The 19,643-nt window shown below is 32.5% G+C and overlaps 1 protein-coding gene across 3 annotated transcripts; it reads right to left on the minus strand.

Moving 5' to 3' along the window:
* Window positions 1-776: 776 nt before the first annotated feature.
* On the minus strand, window positions 777-14,809 carry LOC119668066. 3 transcript variants are annotated; one of them, XM_038077449.1, is made up of 5 exons: window positions 14,591-14,609; window positions 10,691-10,733; window positions 1,893-2,032; window positions 1,658-1,814; window positions 777-1,603 (listed from the first exon to the last, which is right to left on the minus strand). In XM_038077449.1, exons 3-5 carry the CDS (start codon window positions 2,003-2,005, stop codon window positions 887-889), a joined length of 987 nt encoding a protein of 328 aa, XP_037933377.1. In that variant the 5' UTR covers window positions 2,006-2,032; window positions 10,691-10,733; window positions 14,591-14,609; the 3' UTR covers window positions 777-886. The 3 variants fall into 3 exon arrangements, with proteins under 3 accessions (XP_037933377.1, XP_037933376.1, XP_037933375.1); XM_038077448.1 differs by lacking the exon at window positions 10,691-10,733 and having other exon boundaries at window positions 1,893-2,011; window positions 14,591-14,809; XM_038077447.1 differs by lacking the exon at window positions 10,691-10,733 and having other exon boundaries at window positions 14,591-14,808.
* Window positions 14,810-19,643: the final 4,834 nt, after the last annotated feature.

Consider the following 19,643-nt stretch of genomic DNA (forward strand, 5'->3'; position numbering starts at 1 on the left):
TATTGTAATTTCATATAGATTATATTGGTTGTTGTAATTTCATCTATATTATGCTGCTTATTGTAATTTTTATCTAGTTAGTAAGCTAAAAATCGTAATCGTACATAAAGAGAATAGTCGATAACACGATAGTTTTAAACAGAGATTTGTAACTTAAAGTTTGAAAAAACAAAAAATGTGTAACAAAGAATAATAAGACTGTTAACAAGGATCAAGAAGGAAATGCTTAATAAATAATGATAAGTAAAGAAATAAGAGAAAATAAGAGGTTGGTAATTTTATTTTGATATTGGACATACAATAATTCAACGAACAAAACCCCCCGCCCTTTAATTTTTGGTTACATAATATAGTAAACCACAAACTTTTACAAGTGGGAATATGTGTTTTAAAACCTATATCAAATATTGGAGATATCAACAATTTTTTATACATAACATTTTGGATATTTTATATATATATATATATATATATATATATATATATATATATATATATAACAATTTTTAATTTACAACATATGAATTTTCTCTCTTGAACGACGCTCAAAAATGACAGTCTGCACAGTTCTTTAAATGATGCAAAATAATACGAACATTCCAGTTGTGCAAATAGTTACTTTACAGTCAAAAAATGCTTTGTTTTTTGTTGCATATTTCGTTAATTTTACAACAAACTGCTGGAATTTTTTGTCATATTTAAATTCGTAATATATTAATTAATGAAAATTGATCATCAAAATCTTTATATTTAAACAAAAAAAATTCTTTTTGCGATTATAACTTAAAATAGTGAATTTTATTTCAATGTGCACAATCATTCTTTTAGGACTGTATTTGTTTCTTTTATGTGGTTAAAAGAAAAATTGTTTACAATTTTCTACTTACTAAGGTAAATAATTTTTAGTAGTGGTAGAAGGATTTTTTAATGTTAATATTTCAGAACTGCGTTCATTTTCGGCTGTAGCTTCCATAATCACTATTGGCATTTCAGTATTTATAGTTATTTCGGTTGGTAATTTTTCAATGAATGTTTTATCCGGCTTTTTCAGTAACAAATTTTCTTTTTCAATTTCTGTAAAAGATTCAAATATTTCTGTCTCGCTCACGACATCATGCTCTGCTTTTACTTTTTGTTCAGTTATAAGTTTTGGGATCACGTTTCTTTGTTCGTCAGGTTTGGTATGATTATTTAATTCAGGATTAAGCTTTTTAGCATTCTCTAGCATTTCTGGTGCAAATATATGGATAGTTGTATGATTTTTGTCAAGCTCTGGATCTATTGCAGCAACAAATAACTTCCGAACAGGTGAGGTTCCCGTTGATGCACTTGGAGATACCGAGTTTCTGGAGCTACAGGATAATTTCATGCCTGATCTATCCATTAACACACTAGTTGCTTGAGGTGCCGGACTTGACGCACGTTTTATTTCTTCAATTTTAAGATGTAGATCATCACATATTTCTTTAATCGGTTTCAATAAAAATATTGGAACATCATCATCACGACGTTGAAATAATATTTCGCCTTCAAATGATACTAGTTTATGCTTACGTGCGCGCAAGAGTATGCCTACCACTTTGTCAGAAATTGAATTATAAATCTGAAAAAATTAGAGTATTCTTTACAATAAGAATTGAAAATATATTGATCCTACGTTAAATAATTCTCCAAACGGAATGACACGCATGCTTGGCTCATCAGTTACTTTATAGCCTTCAGAGTCTATAATCTGACATAATTCGACCATTTCCTTAAGAATATGCATATTAGCTTTTTGTCCACGCATTTCGGTTAAACTACCAGCTTTGGGTCTAAAAAAATTTTTTTATTATTAAATGAATATTTTAATAAAATAATTGTTTCTATAGAGTATTTAAGACTTGACTTACTTGCCATATTCATCTTTTGAAAACGACGGCTTAGGTGAGGATCGTTCATTTCTGCCTGAGAATGGATTTCTTAATTGCGATTGTTGATGTTGTTCTGCATGATTATTAAACATAGCAACCTTAGAAGATAAAGGTGAATCCTGGATGTTGAGAGATTTACTTATTTACTTTTTAAATATGTATATATTTTTGATTTTGAGATTTATTTAAATAAATTTTTATGAGTATAATACTAACTATATTCTTAGATAATTATTACATTTTTCACTTAAATAGCGCGTGATGCTCACTTTGTAGTCTACATTGTGAGATTAAAAGTAGATTAAAGGAATAATCGATATCAAAGTACTAATCTAGTTGTTCAATCACAGATTTTCCATACAAAAGTTCATCTCAGTTGGTCGAGATTAATTTTTATCTTCTAAGAAATGGTAATTATTTTTCTGCGCAACTTTGCAAATGGTTTAATATCGTAGAATTTTTTTTTAAGTTCTTAGAGGAATTACAAAAAATATGTCAAAGTCTATTCAAAACAAATATTGAAAATGCTGGAGTAAATTTTTAATAAATTTGTTTTATAATAGTTTTGTACATAATTATAACTAAAATTTATTAAATTATTATTATATTATAAAACTATTTACTAAAATTATATTACAAGTTTTTTGTACAAAATTATACTTAAATGCTTTATTTACAGAAATTTATAAAGCACACGAAGCAAACCACACCAAGAGAAACATCAAAATAATCTCCAATGTATAATGTAAATGGTGGATTAAAAATGCAGATTAACTTAAGTATAATAGTGAATCTCAAAATATATTAGGAACCAATGTGGGAAGAGAATCAGTTTTCACATATATTAGCTGATCCGCTCAATTTTACATGCAAAACGAAAATAATGGGATGAACCAACAATTGATCTGGTTCACATTCTGGTTCACATTCTGGAATGTATGTAAAAAATAAAGTGGAACGTATTTTAATGAAAATGTAGTTGCACGATCAAACCAAAATGTGTGATCAACGTTGATCGTACATTTTTTGGTGACCCCGTGAAACGGACAGCAGCACTGGACTGGTCTGACGCAGCAGCGGTCAATAGTCAACATAGCAGTCAACAATCAGCGTCATTTAAAGTACATTTTGAACTACAAAAATTTTAACTCAAGTTCAACGAAGGCAACAATCAACATTCAGCAGTTAAGTTTCAGCATTCACCATTCGTAGCACATTTGGCAAAAACTCCAGATCATCGATGGCAACTCTTAATGAATTCCAAGATGCCCAGGAGGAGATGTGCGAAGAAATTCAGCGACTCGTTAGGAATTTCAAAAGAGATTCGGCTGAACGCAAGCAAGCATCCGCATACTATAGTGAAAGGTTACGTAGGCTTAATGTTGCCTGGACACGATTTGAACAAAATGACACAACGCTTAGAACTCTCATCGATCAACCAACAGATGATGAGTATTTTACATCTTGTTACTGTGATAAAATAAAAGAAGTAACAAATGAATATATTGAAATATTCAAGATAGAAGCCCTTCGAATCAAAGCAGCAGACAATTTTGGTGAAGGTGCTAGTAACCAAATGGTATCACAGCCGCAACTAGTGGCTACAACAAATGGTTTGATAAGGAAAATAACTGCTCGAATGGCAGCTCCAAAAAGATTAGTAGAGAGCTTGTCAGAGAGCGAAGGCATACAGCCAATTCAATACTACGGAATTAAATCAAACACGATCATGCAACAGTGGAACCAACTGGGATGTTTGCATGATGAACTGTGGGAAAACTTGGAAAATCCACTATCGTCAGGATTTAACCAAGATGAATATTACCAAATTGAAGATTTGGTACTACAATGTTAGATAGAGCTGTCCATAAAACTGGATCAACTACAAAACAAACAAGCAGCAGTAGCAGAAACAAATATGCGTTCCTCACTGCCATTGCCAAAGGTATCAAACCCAAGTTTTAATGGGAATTACTTAAAATAGAGGAAATTTTTTAACTTATTTACACAAATAGTAGACAAACAGCCATTGCCAGCTGCTCAAAAAATGTAGTATTTGAAATCACATGTGACAGGTGAAGCTGAAAAATTGATGTCATTTCAGCATAACGGAGGACAATTATTCGGCAGCTTGGACATTACTGCAAGACCGTTATAATAATAAAAGGGTCTTGTCGTCCACGTTAATCGATGAACTTCTAAATCAGCCATCAGGCACATCAACTGTGGCAGCAGTTAAAAATTTACATGACACAACGAAAGAATGTCTTTTAGCACTGAACAATCTTGACGTTCAAACGACTTTTTGGGACCCAATTTTGTTACAGGTACTAATAAAAAAAACTCGATCGAACGATGCTCATTAGATATGAGCAATCTCTGCCAAAACCAAAAGAGATACAAAACATTCAGGAGTTTTTAGCCTTTTTAGAGCTACAATTTCAACTGATGAAAGTTGTAGAACTAAAAGATAAGGTGGCCATAAAAACTAAAGCAGACCGAAATAAATCAGATTCGTCGGCTGTAACAGCTTCTAAAGGAAACAACAATTGCAAACTGTGCAATGTAGACAGGCACCCACTGTACCATTTCCGTGAAATCCTGCAATTTGAGCCCTCGCAACGATTGGATTGGGTGAAAAACCAACACCTCTGTTTCAACTGTTTCAAGAATGATCTCGTGATGTACAAATGTTTATCAAGAAGTTGTACCAAATGTAATAAAAAGCATAACACGTTGCTACATTTGGAAACTAACAATCAGACAAAACAAAACATGCAACCTATTTCAAGTGGGTACAATACCGCAGTTACTACAGCGACAGCAAACACATCCACAGGTCATCGTAAATATGTTTTTTTGCCAACTGCAAGAGTCAAAATAACTGCAGCTAATGGAAATACAAGTGAAGTCCGAGCATTACTAGACTCTGGTTCACAAGTGAACATAGTCTCTGAGCGTCTTGTCAAAAGGCTCAATATATCGAAAACAAAATCGTTATTGTGCATAGAAGGTATGTGAAAGGTGCACAAAAATTCAACGCAGCGCGTTAACATCAAACTCGAGGTTCACATTAACTCGAGGTTCACTATAGAAGTCGAAGCGCTTGTGCTTCCAAACATAGTTCCACCTCAACCAAGTTCCAGCTACGATATTTCCAAATGGAAGGTCCCGAATAGCATTCAGTTAGCAGATGCAACATTTTCCAACAAGGAAAATTTGATATTTTACTCGGTGCGGAGTTCTATTTCAGTGTGTTAAAAAAGGGTAAAATCACGGTTGCTTCTGGGCTTCCAGTCTTGCAAAATTCTACACTTGGCTGGATTGTCAGTGGCAAGGTTGCATCAAATACAGACACATCAAACGTTTTATGTGCAGTTTTTGGAGGTGGCGTGGAGGCTGTTGATAATAATTCATCGTTAGAAGATGCAATTGAACGATTATGGCGAATGGATGAGGTGAATACAACAGAGAGGACATTATCCAAAGAAAAAAAATTATGCGAATCTTTTGTTCAGAACGTTCATACAAAAGCCGTTTCTGGAAAACACATTGACGTTAGGCGAATCTTAAGAAACAGCTTGGAGAAGGCTCATCAGTCTTGAACGACTACTATCAAAAAATGATGTGTTGCGGAAACAATATGTGCAGTTTATGGAAGAGTATGAACGATTGGGTCTAAAACCAGATAGTACAACTACTAAATTTCGAGTGGTTTTTGATGCATCAGCTAATACTATATCTGGACACTCGTTGAATGATTTAATGTATAACGGACCGACAGTTCAAAGCGAACTCTTTTCAATTTTGCTCCGTTTCAGGCGACCACGGTTTGTTTTCACCACAGATATCGAGAAAATGTGTCGTCAATCTTGAAGATCGGCGCTGTCAACTTATCATTTGGAGAAGCAGTCCAAATTCAACGATTCGTTATTATCAGCTAAACACAATTACATATGGGACTCGAGCAGCTCCTAATCTGGCAACAAGATGTCTGCAAAAGATAGCATTAGAAAACAAGATGAACTATCCATTAGAAGCTCAAATCCTGTGTGACAATTTCTACGTTGACGATTGGCTTTGTGGATCAGATAGTTTAAATACGGCTATTGAAGCTCAAAGACAACTAATCCATACTTTGAAGAAGCATCATTTTTATCTACGGAAATGGAGCGCAAACCATCCTCAACTTTTGAAAAATATTTCTCAAGGAATAATCAGGAATAATCAGTTCTGATTTATAATAATAATATAATAATAATGATAATCGTAAGTTCTGATTTAGCTAGACTGTTCGACCCACTTGATTTATTAATAGTGAAATAGTGTAATAGTGAAAGCAAAGATATTCATACAACACTTATGGCAATTGAAATTATCTTGGGATGAACCACTTCCTACAGATCTTCGTACAACATGGTCAACATTTAGAGAAAATTTAAGTACTCTTGAAAACCTTCAAGTGGCAAGACATATCTTCAGAGGCGAGGTTCCATCATCAACACAGCTACATATTTTTGCTGATGCATCTGAAAAGGCATATGGTGCTGCAGCATATATCAGAGCAATTTTATAGGACGGTAGAATAATAGTGTGACTATTATGTGCAAAGTCAATAGTAGCACCACTCAGAAAACAAACGCTACTGCGACTTGAGTTATGTGCGGCAGTCCTAGCAGCGGAACTTTCAGCAAGAGTCAAAAGTGGTCTTCAGGAAAAGGACCAGCCAATATTTTTATGGACTGATTCAGATATTGTGTTGTCTTGGATCAATTCACAGTCCTCATCATTTCAAACATTTGTAGCTAACAGGGTGGCAAGAAATCAAACTTTAACTCTGTGTGAGCAGTGGCGACATGTTAGGTCAAAGGACAACCCAACTGATGTGTTATCAAGGACCGTTCTTTTTGCATGGAAGGCAGGAAGTATGGCCACAAAGGTTTTCATCATCATTGCAAGGTCCAGTTGATCTGGAGAAGAAAAAGATTGCAGCTGTAGCAACTCAATGCAATGACGCAGATTTTATATACAGGATTTAGCACAAGAATTAATTACTATAATATGTCACATTCAGGGTAGTGATTTTCATGAAAAAATCAAACAACTGAAGAAAAAAGGCAATGTTGATAAATCTAGTTCAGACAGCACTTTGGTCTATTCATTGATAATGCAAATGTTCTTAGAGTAGGAGGACGCTTAGAAGCCTCATCATTACCATACGATTCTAAACATCCAATGCTGATTCCATACAACGATCCGTTGGCAAAATTATTATTCGTGATGGTCCATGAAGAAAACAAGCACTGTGGCCCGCAGTCACTATTGAGTATAGTACAACAACGTTTTTGGCCGATTAAAGGTAAATCAATAGCACGAGCGACGGTTCAGCGATGCATTCGATGCAACAAAGCACATCCGCAACTATGCCAACAAATTATGGACAATCTACCAGAACCAAGAGTGACTCCTGCAAGACCCTTCATTAATGCTGGAGTAGACTATTGCGAACCAATTTGGATCCACTACAAGGTGAGGGGCAAAAAGCCAACAAAGGCATATATTGCTGTCTTTTGTTACTTTACCACAAAGGCGGTACATCTCGAGTTAGTGACCGACTTATCAATAAATGCTTTCATTGGAGCATTAAAACGATTCATAGGTCGACGAGGGCGTTGTTTGAATATTTACAGTGATAATGCAACAAACTTCGTAGGCGCCAAAAACCAGTTAGCAGAACTAGAAGAAAGCATTTATTCTAATGAAGGACAAGAAGCAATAATCTCTGCTTGCAGTACTACAGGAATAAATTTTCATTTTATTCCACCAAGGGCTCCACACTTTGGCGGTTTATGGGAAGCATCCGTAAAGTCCGCAAAATATTTGTTACTACGCAGCGTTTCAACAGCATCATTGACGTATGAAGAACTCGAAACAGTGGTGGTGGAAATTGAAGCGATATTAAATTCACGACCATTGACTCCAATGTCCAATGATCCAACTGATTTGACAGCATTAACTCCAGGACACTTATTAATTGGAGAAGCTCTTACAACTCATGTAGACAGCCGATCGAAACCAGAAAAACACACGTTATTGTCACGTTGGAACCTAGTTTCCCAGTTAAAACATAATTTCTGGAAACGCTGGTCTAACGAATATTTGATGGAACTGCAACAACGTAACAAATGGAAAACACAATCTGCCAACATACAGTTAGGAGACATGGTTATAATCAAAGAAGATAACGTCCCAGTGATGCAGTGGCCCTTGGGACGAATTGTACATGTGTACAAGGGTACAGATGAACGTATCCGAGTAGTTGACGTTAAAACATCGACAGGCATTTTTAAACGCCCAATTCATCGATTAGCTGTACTGCCTGTTAATATAGATGATCAACCAACAATGGCTGAAGCTGATCACGAAATACCTCCTGACAACGTAATTATTGAAGATAAAAAAGAGTCGTATGAAGAGCCCAAGACAAAACGTAAAAAACTGCCGACTAACTTATACTGTTCTGTATTACTCACACTATTATTGATATTGCCAATAGTAATAGGGTCTCCAATTGATAATAAAAGGTTTGGGTCGAAATTGGGTATTCACTTTGAAAATCTGGGCATAGCTGCCATATCAACTACTGAATGAAATCTATTAGTTTATTACGACTTAAGTCTTTATTGGACAAAAGCATCAGCTCTAAATACAGGAATAACGTCGCTACATCAAGCTTGTCAACAAATAAAACCAAACGCATCATGTGCAAGCACAGTTAATCACTTTAAACATATTGAATCACACAGCAGCATGCAGTTTTTAGTATAACACTACCCCTGACTAAACATTTTTTGAACGATTTGAATTATTTAAACTAATTCCAATTCCGAACTGGTTAAATGACTCCATGGCAGTAATTGACTCATGCAGTTCTATTTTGGCTATTAATACGCATCATGATCAATATTTTCCTCTTATGAAATCCGATTTAAGTCTTTAAGAGACCATAAAGGAAGGGGAATTTCTTTGTGCCAACGTCCGCATACAACACAGTTTTGGGTCCGAAGTATGTGCATGTGAGATCAACATATTCAACAACCACACAATACCAAACTGTCGGTTGAAACACACTGTCAACACTCTGACTTGGATTCCATTGAATCACAAAAATCAATGGATTTATGCGACATCAACATCTTCACCAGCAACTGCAGTATGTAATAAGAAAACCATACCACTAAATCTAAAAGGTTCAGGCTTATTGACGATCGTTCCAGACTGCGTGCTTAAATACAACTTCGTTTTCGTGCAAGGACAACAAATAATTGCAAGCACGTCAAGATATTCATACAGTAGTCTTGGTAAAATCTCCGAATTAAGGCTACAATCCCCTATGAAGACATCAGATGCTTACAGCAGCAACAGTACACTGTCAACATTATGCTACAACCAATACGATCAACAGCTGAAAGAGCTCACAGTATTGCAGAAGGTTTTGCAGTCATACCAGATAAATGATCTTCCAAATCAATTTCAGTCACACAAGTACCACAGCTTCACCATAGCTTACGCTGCACTCGTTATAGGGCTGATATTAATCATAATCATGATGAAGAAGAAATTGCAGAAAAAACATGTTGAAATTCAATCCGATGAAGAAGCCACCCTCACGACACCTATACCCATGCCACGTCGACAGTCGCGAGAATTCTTTATCAACATATAGTCGGACTGACTACCTGACAGCTAGGGATTTATATTGTTGAACTGTCGTTCAACGCGGGGGAGAATGTTAAATGTTATATTATATGAATTGTATAAATTTATTTGTTTGTATTACTTTGCTTGTAATAATTGTTTATATTGTATCAAATAATTTGTTTGAAATACATTTTAATGTAAAAAAAATGACTTTGTCAATGCAATGCCCAAAACTCGTCACACGCTTTTGTTTGTACATATAAACAAAAGCGTCAAATTTTGTTTGCAAGAAAATGCATTCTTGCAGTTTGTAACAAGTTCATTGTTTGGCATGCATGGTCAAGGGTATTTTAGTTAATTTATTTGTTGTAATTGATTGTTAATTTTTAAATAATACAGCATATATAGCCCTAGTCAAAAGTTTTTACACAACGAAAGTTTTTGTACATATTGCATTAAAACCTGTTTTTATTGTTGTTGTTAGACGTATTTTGCAAAAAAATTTTTTGTTGTCACTTAGTTTTTTCTATACAGAACCAAAAAAAAAAAAGAATTGGAGTCAGATCGAATTACAACTAATTTCTTGGTTACTACAATTTTCCTGAATAATTTCTGAAATTTTGAAATTTCTAAATTTCTGTAGTTTGTGATAAAAGCTAATGGCTGTACTTACTTAAAGCAAATCACAGAAAAAATGCTAATTAATTAAATAAAAAAAGACCTCGACTAGAAAAGAAAATGATTGAGGAAACAACAAAAATTTCACGAGTGATATTTCAACGGACATTTATTGACCAATAAATTATTAGGTTTATTAAATGTAATAAAAAAACTACAAGTATGTACTAAATAATATATTATATAAATCTGTTAATAATAAAAAAAAAACCAAATTTCAACAAATCCCATATTTTCTTCGTTAGCATCGAAAGCAAAAAAAAATGTTAATGTTTATTTTGGGATGCACTTCTATTCCTTGTCGTCTAATGTTGTTTTCCTCTCTATTTTTGTTCTAAATTTTTTTCTCTTTAACCAATACTTACTTATTCATACCAGAAAAAAATACAGGTACTCACCGCAGCTGTTGTGATGACGTCATTCGCTCACTGCTGTTCACTGCTAAACGTTAAATTATAATTTATTAATTAAACAAAAAAACAAAAAAAACAACAAGACTGGATAAAGTTTTTCTGATTAAAGTTTATTTTTCTTTTAAACAAATTAACGGCAAACGAACTTATATCTAATTTATTAAGGTACTAAAAAGATAAAAAAAAAAACAAAAAAAATTTAACTCAGTTGATTTAACTAAATTTAATACCTTACTTTATAATCTAAGTTTCAACAAGTACCTCTTATCTGAATATATATATTTCTGATTTTTTTTTTTGAGAAAAAATTTTTTTTGTAACAATTTGATAGCATAAAATTTATCTCTGAATAAAAAAAACGAAGTCAATTAAATTATTCTAGTTTAATGCACTATTTCTCTGTTCAGCCTTTCACAATAAATAAAAATGGTTAATGGATAAATATTTTTTTCCCTGTTTAAATGTATATATTTATATGTGACAAATCTAATGATAATAAAAATAAATTTTTGAAATTTAACATTTGGTGATTTTCTGCCGTTCTGGTTTTCTTTCCCTAAATAATATGGCTACCATTTGACAGTCCATTGTCTTAACCGTATATTTGATATTTGCCAATGTTGTGAATTTAAATATGCCAATGTCGTGAATTTAAACTTTTTGAATTTTTAATTTCTTTCTTTGAAAAATAAATATTTCTTTGAAATGAAAACTATACGGCACCGATCACAGAGTTCCACAAATTCCTTGTCTGTATCCTCTTTATAAATTATTTTAGTAAACTTCACTTTGTTACAAAATTTGACTTTAAATTTATATGCTAATGTGAGTTTTGGTACGTAAGCTTATAATAAATGCATTAAATATTATTAAATCATCAACTTCATTTCATTTCATTTTTTTTTATGTGCCACTGCATGACTATAACCATTTTTTTCAATTTATACAATAGCTGGATTCCGTTGAAATCATTATTGTGGGCTAGGCGTGATGTTTTTAGGTAATATCAGTGAAATATTCACCATTCCATAATTTTAATATTTTGTTTACTCTAGGTTTTTATTACTGTAAGATCAATTTTATTTAGACAAAAAAATTGATCATTACATTCCCTCAGTACTTCCGACGAAAACTGATTTCTAGTGTAGGGACGAGATTATATTCACAACCATTTTTCCTTATTTTCTTTTCTTGTTTATATTTCGTCTTCGTCAGCTTCACTATTAGAACCTTCACGATGTTAGTACAATTATCGCTTACGTGTGCTGTTTTCGTGGTTTCAGTGTCCATATCTTCTACTGTCACAATTACTGGTGACTGGAAACACTTCACTTTGTATGGCCCACTGAATTGAACCTTTTAGATTTAGTGGTATGATTTTCTTATTACATACTGCAGTTGCTGGTGAAGATGTTGATGTCGCATAAATCCATTGATTTTTGTGATTCAATGGAATCCAAGTCAGAGTGTTGACAGTGTGTTTCAACCGACAGTTTGGTATTGTGTGGTTGTTGAATATGTTGATCTCACACGCACATACTTCGGACCCAAAACTGTGTATTTGCTCACTCATGAGCAGCTCAGGCTCAGGAGCAAGAGCCCAATTCTTATGTGAGCCCAAAATTTTCTCATGAGCGTGAGCCCATAATTGGCTCATATTAAAGAGCTGCTCACCAGCGTGAGCCTTCAAGTTGCTCATATTGAAGAGCTGCTCATGAGGTCTCACGAGCCGGGAGCTCACAAGCTCAAGTGTTTAATAAAAAGCGATTTATTAGTTTATTTGCTTTAAGAAACCACCAGAACTATTGAACAGCTAGCTCATCGGCACGCATGAAGATTCTAACCTGCTTGTAAAGTCCATTCGCATATTCAATTCATGCTTCCAAATGACTCTGTTCAGAGCAACGAAAATAGTTTACAATACTGCGATAAATCTGCGTTTATAATCAAAGGCCAAGTGTATTACAAAGTAGGTTCATTGCTGCCAATGCCAAACGAATCATATAATGTCGATAGATACAGTTTGTGATGTCAACGAAGCTGTAAATTTTTAGACTCACTGGATTTTCCAGACATGCCACCATACCTTCTACGACTGTAAGTTGGATTCTACTTGGGTTATTTTATTTCGGAATTTTAACCCATCAGTTTAATTGGTTATTAAAAAATCGAAGAAAAACTTTATCGAAGCCACCATTTTAAATGGCAAGTTCTGAGACGAAAATGTTTTACTGCCACGAATTCCAATAATTCCCACAGACGTGCCAATTGAATTCAAACGCGTTCAATTTTCTATTAGATTAGCATTCGTAATGACCATCAATAAGTTGGAAGCTCAAACGATGTCTGTTCACGGGTTAGATTTGAACGCACCATGTTTTTCACACGGACAACTATACGTAGCATGTTCTCGCGTGGGCCAACCATTAAGCTTATTTGCGTTGGCTAATTATTTGCGATGGACTGTAAAAAATATCTTCCACTGTGTTGCACTTCGAAATTTATATTGATGTACTTTATTTTTCATTTTTATAATTTAGGATAAAACATCACTTTTTCAATTAAACTTTTAAGAGATCAAACAATGAATATGTCTGTTACTTTAATGAAATACATTGAATAAAGGAAACAAATGGTTGGTGTTTTTATCGGCGGTCATCGTCTACAGCGCTCAATTACTCTTTTTATCATAGAACTCATCCCCACAAACCTACAATACATTCGTTATCATTTATTTAAAAAAAAAATCACTAGAAATAATTTATACGGCAAAACAACGTTTGACGGGGTATCTAGTAATTTATATTTTAGTGTGGTGATTCTTGTTAAGTATTATTTTATAAGCCAAATACTCATCGTCAGTGGTCTTAGGAAATAATCGAATTTATAATTAGTTTATAGTCCGTATATAATTTGTTTGGACTGCAAGTGCCAGGCTTAGAACTCGTGCCTGTCAAATTAGAAGCGATGACTTATCGTGTTTATCCACAAGTAGCCAAGGCTACACAAACGTTCAGTGCTCTAGTTCCAGTTTTTTTTTTTTGTCATTTTTTTTTATTTAATTAGTGACATTAACCAAAGCACTTGCCCTATTGCACTATTGAATAATTGATTATTGAATAACTATTTTTGCTGTTTTTTTTCTTCTTTCTTCGGCGTCCAAACTACAACTTTTTTCAAAATACCTTTTTTATAAACAAAGACTTGACTTTGACAGATGTCAAAGACATTGCAATCGCCCATGATTTCTATCACTATATACGTAATTGAATTTAATATTAATTATATTTTTTTAATATTTATAAGAAGCAGTTAGCCGGCACACGGCTAAAGCTGTAGGCTTGATATAAATATATAATAGACCTGTTATAAACTTCTTTATAATGCAAAAAATTTAAAATGATATATAATAAAGCTAAAATTACTAGTATCTTATACCACTAAATAAACTATTATCAAATGATAAACAATGTACAATATAAAAAAGATACAATAAAGTTCATACAACCAGTATTAGATCTATTATAATAGTAACAGGTAGCTTGGTACTTGCATTCTCAAAAAATTATTTACGAATAATTATATATAAAAAATAATTCCAAGACCACTGATAAAATTGTGAAATGTATGTACCTCAATACCTGTTATAATAGCTTTCATTGTTAAATACTTTTTCCGTAAAATATATCGTTATGGAGTTGCATTCGAAATGATGTTTTTAATACCTGTTAAGCTTAGCAATATAAAAACAAATGGTAGCTGTATAGAACTTATTATATTGACGTGTGGATAAGTCTATAAGACATTTCAATAAATGAGACTCGAGTCATTATTATAAACATAATACATATAAATTTTTTTTTTATAACATAATTTTTTACTTACCACAACATATCGCAAAGAACCTAGTTCATGGGATACATCCATCATATTCTGCTATTCACGATTTTTATTCGAATATAAAAATTTGTATTTAAATGTAATTTAATATAATAATTATTTTAGTGTTTATAAAGTTTGGTTGAATGCAGAAAATGTAAATTCTTTAAGTTGCAAATTTTGTCGTAAAAATATTAAACTTAAAACTCTGACTGCAAATGTAGCAATTATTTTATTTCATTTCAAAACATTCAATTTGCATTCACATATTTATAAGTTTATATTACAAATAAAAACGGATAAAAATTTTTACACTACTTCTAAATACAAGTTATGTTGTTTCTATATTATATTTTTTAGTGTCGAATTTTTGTTTATATAACTCAACTAATTTCGTAAAATACACTCTTTTCGCACTTTTGCATAGCAACAGAATATTTTTTAAACATATACGAATTTTATGGCAGGTAAAAATTGCAGCAAAAACAGTAGAATTGAAATACCCACAGTAGATGCCAAAATGTTATCATTTATTTTTGAATTTGAACTATTTATTTTGTTGTAGTATTATTTCAAGCACTTATGAAGCAGTGACAATGAAGCACAATGCGAACGTTGACTGTTTTTCCGTTGAAATTTTTGGTAAGAGTCAAGTTTTTCTGAGTTTCCTACTTTTATAATTTTGATTGCATCGAAAAATTATTCTCGTGAGCTTGCCAAAATATTAGAACACTGGTCACCATAGCCATTATCACATATTTATTCTAAATTTTTTACATTTTCTCTAATTTTAAAATAAAACATGCACTGAGAAAAGTTTCTATATTTTAAGTTCTGATCAGCAATATTTCAAAAAATTTAGGTAAACGCTCAACGATTGCGCAAATAAATTTTTAATTTGAATACACTTCCTGAAAAATATTAATATTGATCTTTAATAATAAATAATTCGAAAGATTTTTCAATATTTTATTTTTACGAGCATTATTGTAAGAAATTATAACTTTAAAGTATAAAACATTTTACCTATTTTAGATAAGACAGCAATTCTAAAATTTAATCTTCTTATAATTTATATACTAAATAATATAAAACTTTAATTTTATTTTTGTCCTTATATATCCTGTTTAAATCCTTTTAAGTTTCAAAGAATTTCATATAAGTTATGTGTTTACTCGTTTTATGTGTACTCGTATTAAAAATATTTGGTTAAAAAAATTACGTTATGCTTTATATATTGTCCATATGTACTAACTGTAATATGTATGTATTAAGTGTAAAAAAAATTATTTTAAAATAGAGATCAATTTTTTGATGATTCAAAATCGATTTACGTATTGGTCAGTACCAAATTTGTTAAACCAATCTTCTTTGTTATATTCTGATGTTTTTAGAAGTTTTTATTTTGACAAAGGTTTTGTGCACCTAAGAGAAAACCACATATTTTTGTTTGGATATATTATGATAACTAATAAATAAATAAATTGAAACGTTATATCACCATATATATATGTATTTAATATATAATGTACAAGTTTACTTGATTTTAGTTTGTCATTATCTGGTTTAGAAAAAGCATATAGACATATGAAGCTTTGAAATTGTTTTGATTCTTCCCTATTTTAATTTCTAGATCTTATAGGCAACTAAACACAAAGACTGACCAAATGCAAACAATCTTCTGCTTCCATTTGTTGTAAAAATAATATTTTACCTTCATCCATTGGTTTTGTTATTGCAAACACTAACAAATTCCGAATTATGTAATGTATTGTTTTATTAATAAAATATATGAATTCATACTTGCTTATTGTGTCCACAATTTTGTTTATCAATACAAACATAAGTTTTATATCGATTGCATTGCAAACACATTTGCTTAGTACCCATTTATACCAAATACTTGCGTTGACAACAGTTTCAAGATTTTAAGTGTTCACTGTAAATACATATGTATATCGTGTATAGTCTTGGCTCACTGCGCTAAGGGATTGCTTAATCAACGGAAGAGATAATTACACATGTAGATGACTGATGTAACAAATCTGCTCAACACTTTAAAATATTCTAGTATACTTTTTAAATTAAATTATGTATTTTGAAATTGTTGAAGCTAAAAAATTGTATTCATTATTATTCTGGAAAAATATATTTGATATTCGCGTAATGCAAATATTCTTAAATCCTTAAAAAAACATGAAAATTTTTTCCGTCCACAATACGAATTGAGTTGGTAAATACACTTCATACATACACATACACTGACTATTTTCGTACTAAACATTAGCGCTTCGTTCTACCTTGAACGATCCCCTAGGAAACTTGCTGCTAAAAAATGTGTGCGCACGGTGCGGTAAGATACAAACACTCAATACGCCACTACACAAAAATGACAACAACACAATTCCATGGATTCTACTATAAAAAAAACTGCTTATTATTATAACACAGTTCGTTAACATTGTGTTTGCAAAACCAAAAAATGTTACAAAAGTTTATTAAATGCACAATAAAAACGATTTAATTTTGAAATAAAAAAAATTAAAAAGTTTACAAATTAACTTAACACTTTTCCACATATTTATCTTAAAATAATCAAAAGTATCATAAGAACAAAAAAATAATCCACAAAAATAACAAAAACACCAAATTTGTAGTATCAACATTATGTTTGCAATTTTGCAATTTCATATTTTTAACGGGACAAAATACCGTTAGATGTGTCTGGTTTTTGTTTTTTGTTTTAATATTCTGCATAAATTTTTCAGTTTTATTATTAATTAATAAACCACAGTGTGTTATGTGAACGAATAACTAAACGCACGTAATTATATATGCCAGGCTAAAGAACAAATTCAAATAATCAGCCTTTTCGAAGGCTCCCAAGTATGGCGAAAAACAGAAAATTGCTGGCCTATACTGGCCGAAATGTACGCAAAACAACACTATTTTCTCTACATCACATCGGCCAGTAAAAAAAAATGTTACCGAAATAAGCGCAATAAGTGAACTATTGTGAACCTTCATTGGAAATTCCAACGAATATTGCAATCATACAAAACAAAAATTCAAACAAAATTCTAAAATTTCATAAATTTGAAAATTGGAAAAAAAAGAAAAATTTCAGTGTTTTATTTTGAATTTTCAATATTTTTACCATTCGTTTTTATTTTCAATGTATGTTAATTATTTATTTTTATACAAAATGAAATTTGTTGCATTGTAGTGTCGATTAATTATTTAATTAAAACACCGTTCAATTCAAGTCAATTATTCATACTGATTTTATTAATGTATTTCATTCTTGAACTTACTTGGACGGTAGTGTGCACATAGCGAAACTTGCGAGCTCAGCATTTATGCCTCGCACAAGACGTTCAAGGTCTTTTAAATAAAAGTACGATATCATATTCGTCTTGCATCAACTTTTCACAGTTTAGCGTGGGAATAGAAAATAACGCGGTCAGCAAATAAGTCAAAGCATGTACACACTACAGCATTATTCCACTATTGCGATTTGTTAAAACATAACACTTGACAGATTGCAACAGTGATGCCAATGTCTCGCATAACGAATATAAACCAGCATACATTTTTTTTTATCAATACAGTAGTGTGCACCGAAAAGGCCTAATATTGTGATAGAATATTATAATTATTACCTCGGCTAATTTGCTAAGGAATTAAGTCAAATGTTTAATATTAAGTTAAGAACAATTTATAATATCATAAACAGAGCAGAAAATAAGAATCGCATTAGTTTGAAACCAGCAGGCCACCGCATTAAAACATTGTCCGATAGCCATATAAAAAGAATATTGCGAATAATTGATAAAAATTCTCGAATTTCTTTACGATCATTGGTATTAGATCTGGAAAAACAATTTAATGTTCTTGTTAATCATGAGACAATAAGAAAAGAGCTATAACAAAACAATTATTCACAATTATTCGTGCTCTACCACGAGCTACCTATTTTAGCTCGTTGACATTGTGGACATGTTTTTAACATTTTCGCTACATCCCTCTTAATATTTGGCCAGACAAATCGTTTACTGATTAGTTTTGCTGTGGACTTGCTATCGGGTTGACATATATTATGTCTATATATTATGCCTACGAAATTCATCTGTGATCGAAGGTCGCGCATGTTTTGTTGAGAAATCACACGCAATGAGATTCGATGAACTAGGTAGATGCACTAATTTAAGGTGAAGCGAAGTCTTACCTTGTGATAAGAGTTGTTATAGCTCCAGGTCACTTTGTTGGCTTTTTGATAACATATCAAAGTCAATCTGCTTTTCCCCCTGTATTTCGTCAATTCGTGAAAGAAAATCAGCAACGCTATTGTCTTTTCCAGGAAAATGTCTGATATCAGTAATAAACTGACCTGTGTAATCCAGATGACGAGGTTGTCTGGGCGATGCTTTCTCAGGATTTTGCTGAAGTGCGAAAATGATGGATTTATGATCAGTCAACACCGTACAGTTCCTGCCTTCTACTATGTGTTTGAAATGCTTAATTGCTTGATAAATGGCAAGAAGTTCTATGCCATAGGTGCTGTACCGTCGTTGTGTGTCAGTTAACCGCTTTGAATAAAATCCAAGTGGTTCGAGTCGTCCTTCACGGATGTGATGCAGTGCAGCTCCCACTGCGGTATTACTCGCATCGACATGTAGAATGAGATTGGCTTCTGCTGTTGGGTGTGCAAGTGAACTGGCATCAGCAAGCATTTTCTTATAATCAACGAATGCTGATTCGGCTTCTTTTGTCCACTTAAGTGTTGCGCACTGCTTGGCTTCGGAAAATTGAGAATTTCTTCAACCCTTTCTTTTGGCTGACGAATGCCATTTTGATCAATACTGTGACTGAGAAAAGTAACTTCCGTCTGAGCAAACATGCACTTGGTAATGTTGAATTTTAGACCGTATTGGTATAAACGCTGAAACACTGTGCATGTGTGTTGAATGTGTTCGGCTTCATTCTTAGACGCGATGCAGATATCGTCTATGTAACAAACCGTGAAATCCAAACCGCTAAATACTTGGTTCATGAACCG

The sequence above is a fragment of the Teleopsis dalmanni genome, chromosome 1, assembly GCF_002237135.1.
Source record: "Teleopsis dalmanni isolate 2A chromosome 1, ASM223713v2, whole genome shotgun sequence".
In the NCBI taxonomy this organism is placed as follows: domain Eukaryota; kingdom Metazoa; phylum Arthropoda; class Insecta; order Diptera; family Diopsidae; genus Teleopsis; species Teleopsis dalmanni.

What these genes read in the sequence shown, in the direction of transcription:
- LOC119668066 (XM_038077447.1), bottom strand. Translation starts at nt 14,635, where the DNA reads ATGATGGATGTATCCCATGAACTAGGTTCTTTGCGATATGTTGTG. An exon ending in GTTCTTTGCGATATGTTGTG is followed by an intron (nt 2,033 to 14,590) that starts GTAAGTAAAAAA and finishes CTCAACATCCAG; the next exon opens with GATTCACCTTTATCTTCTAA. An exon ending in TCAAAAGATGAATATGGCAA is followed by an intron (nt 1,815 to 1,892) that starts GTAAGTCAAGTC and finishes AAATTTTTTTAG; the next exon opens with ACCCAAAGCTGGTAGTTTAA.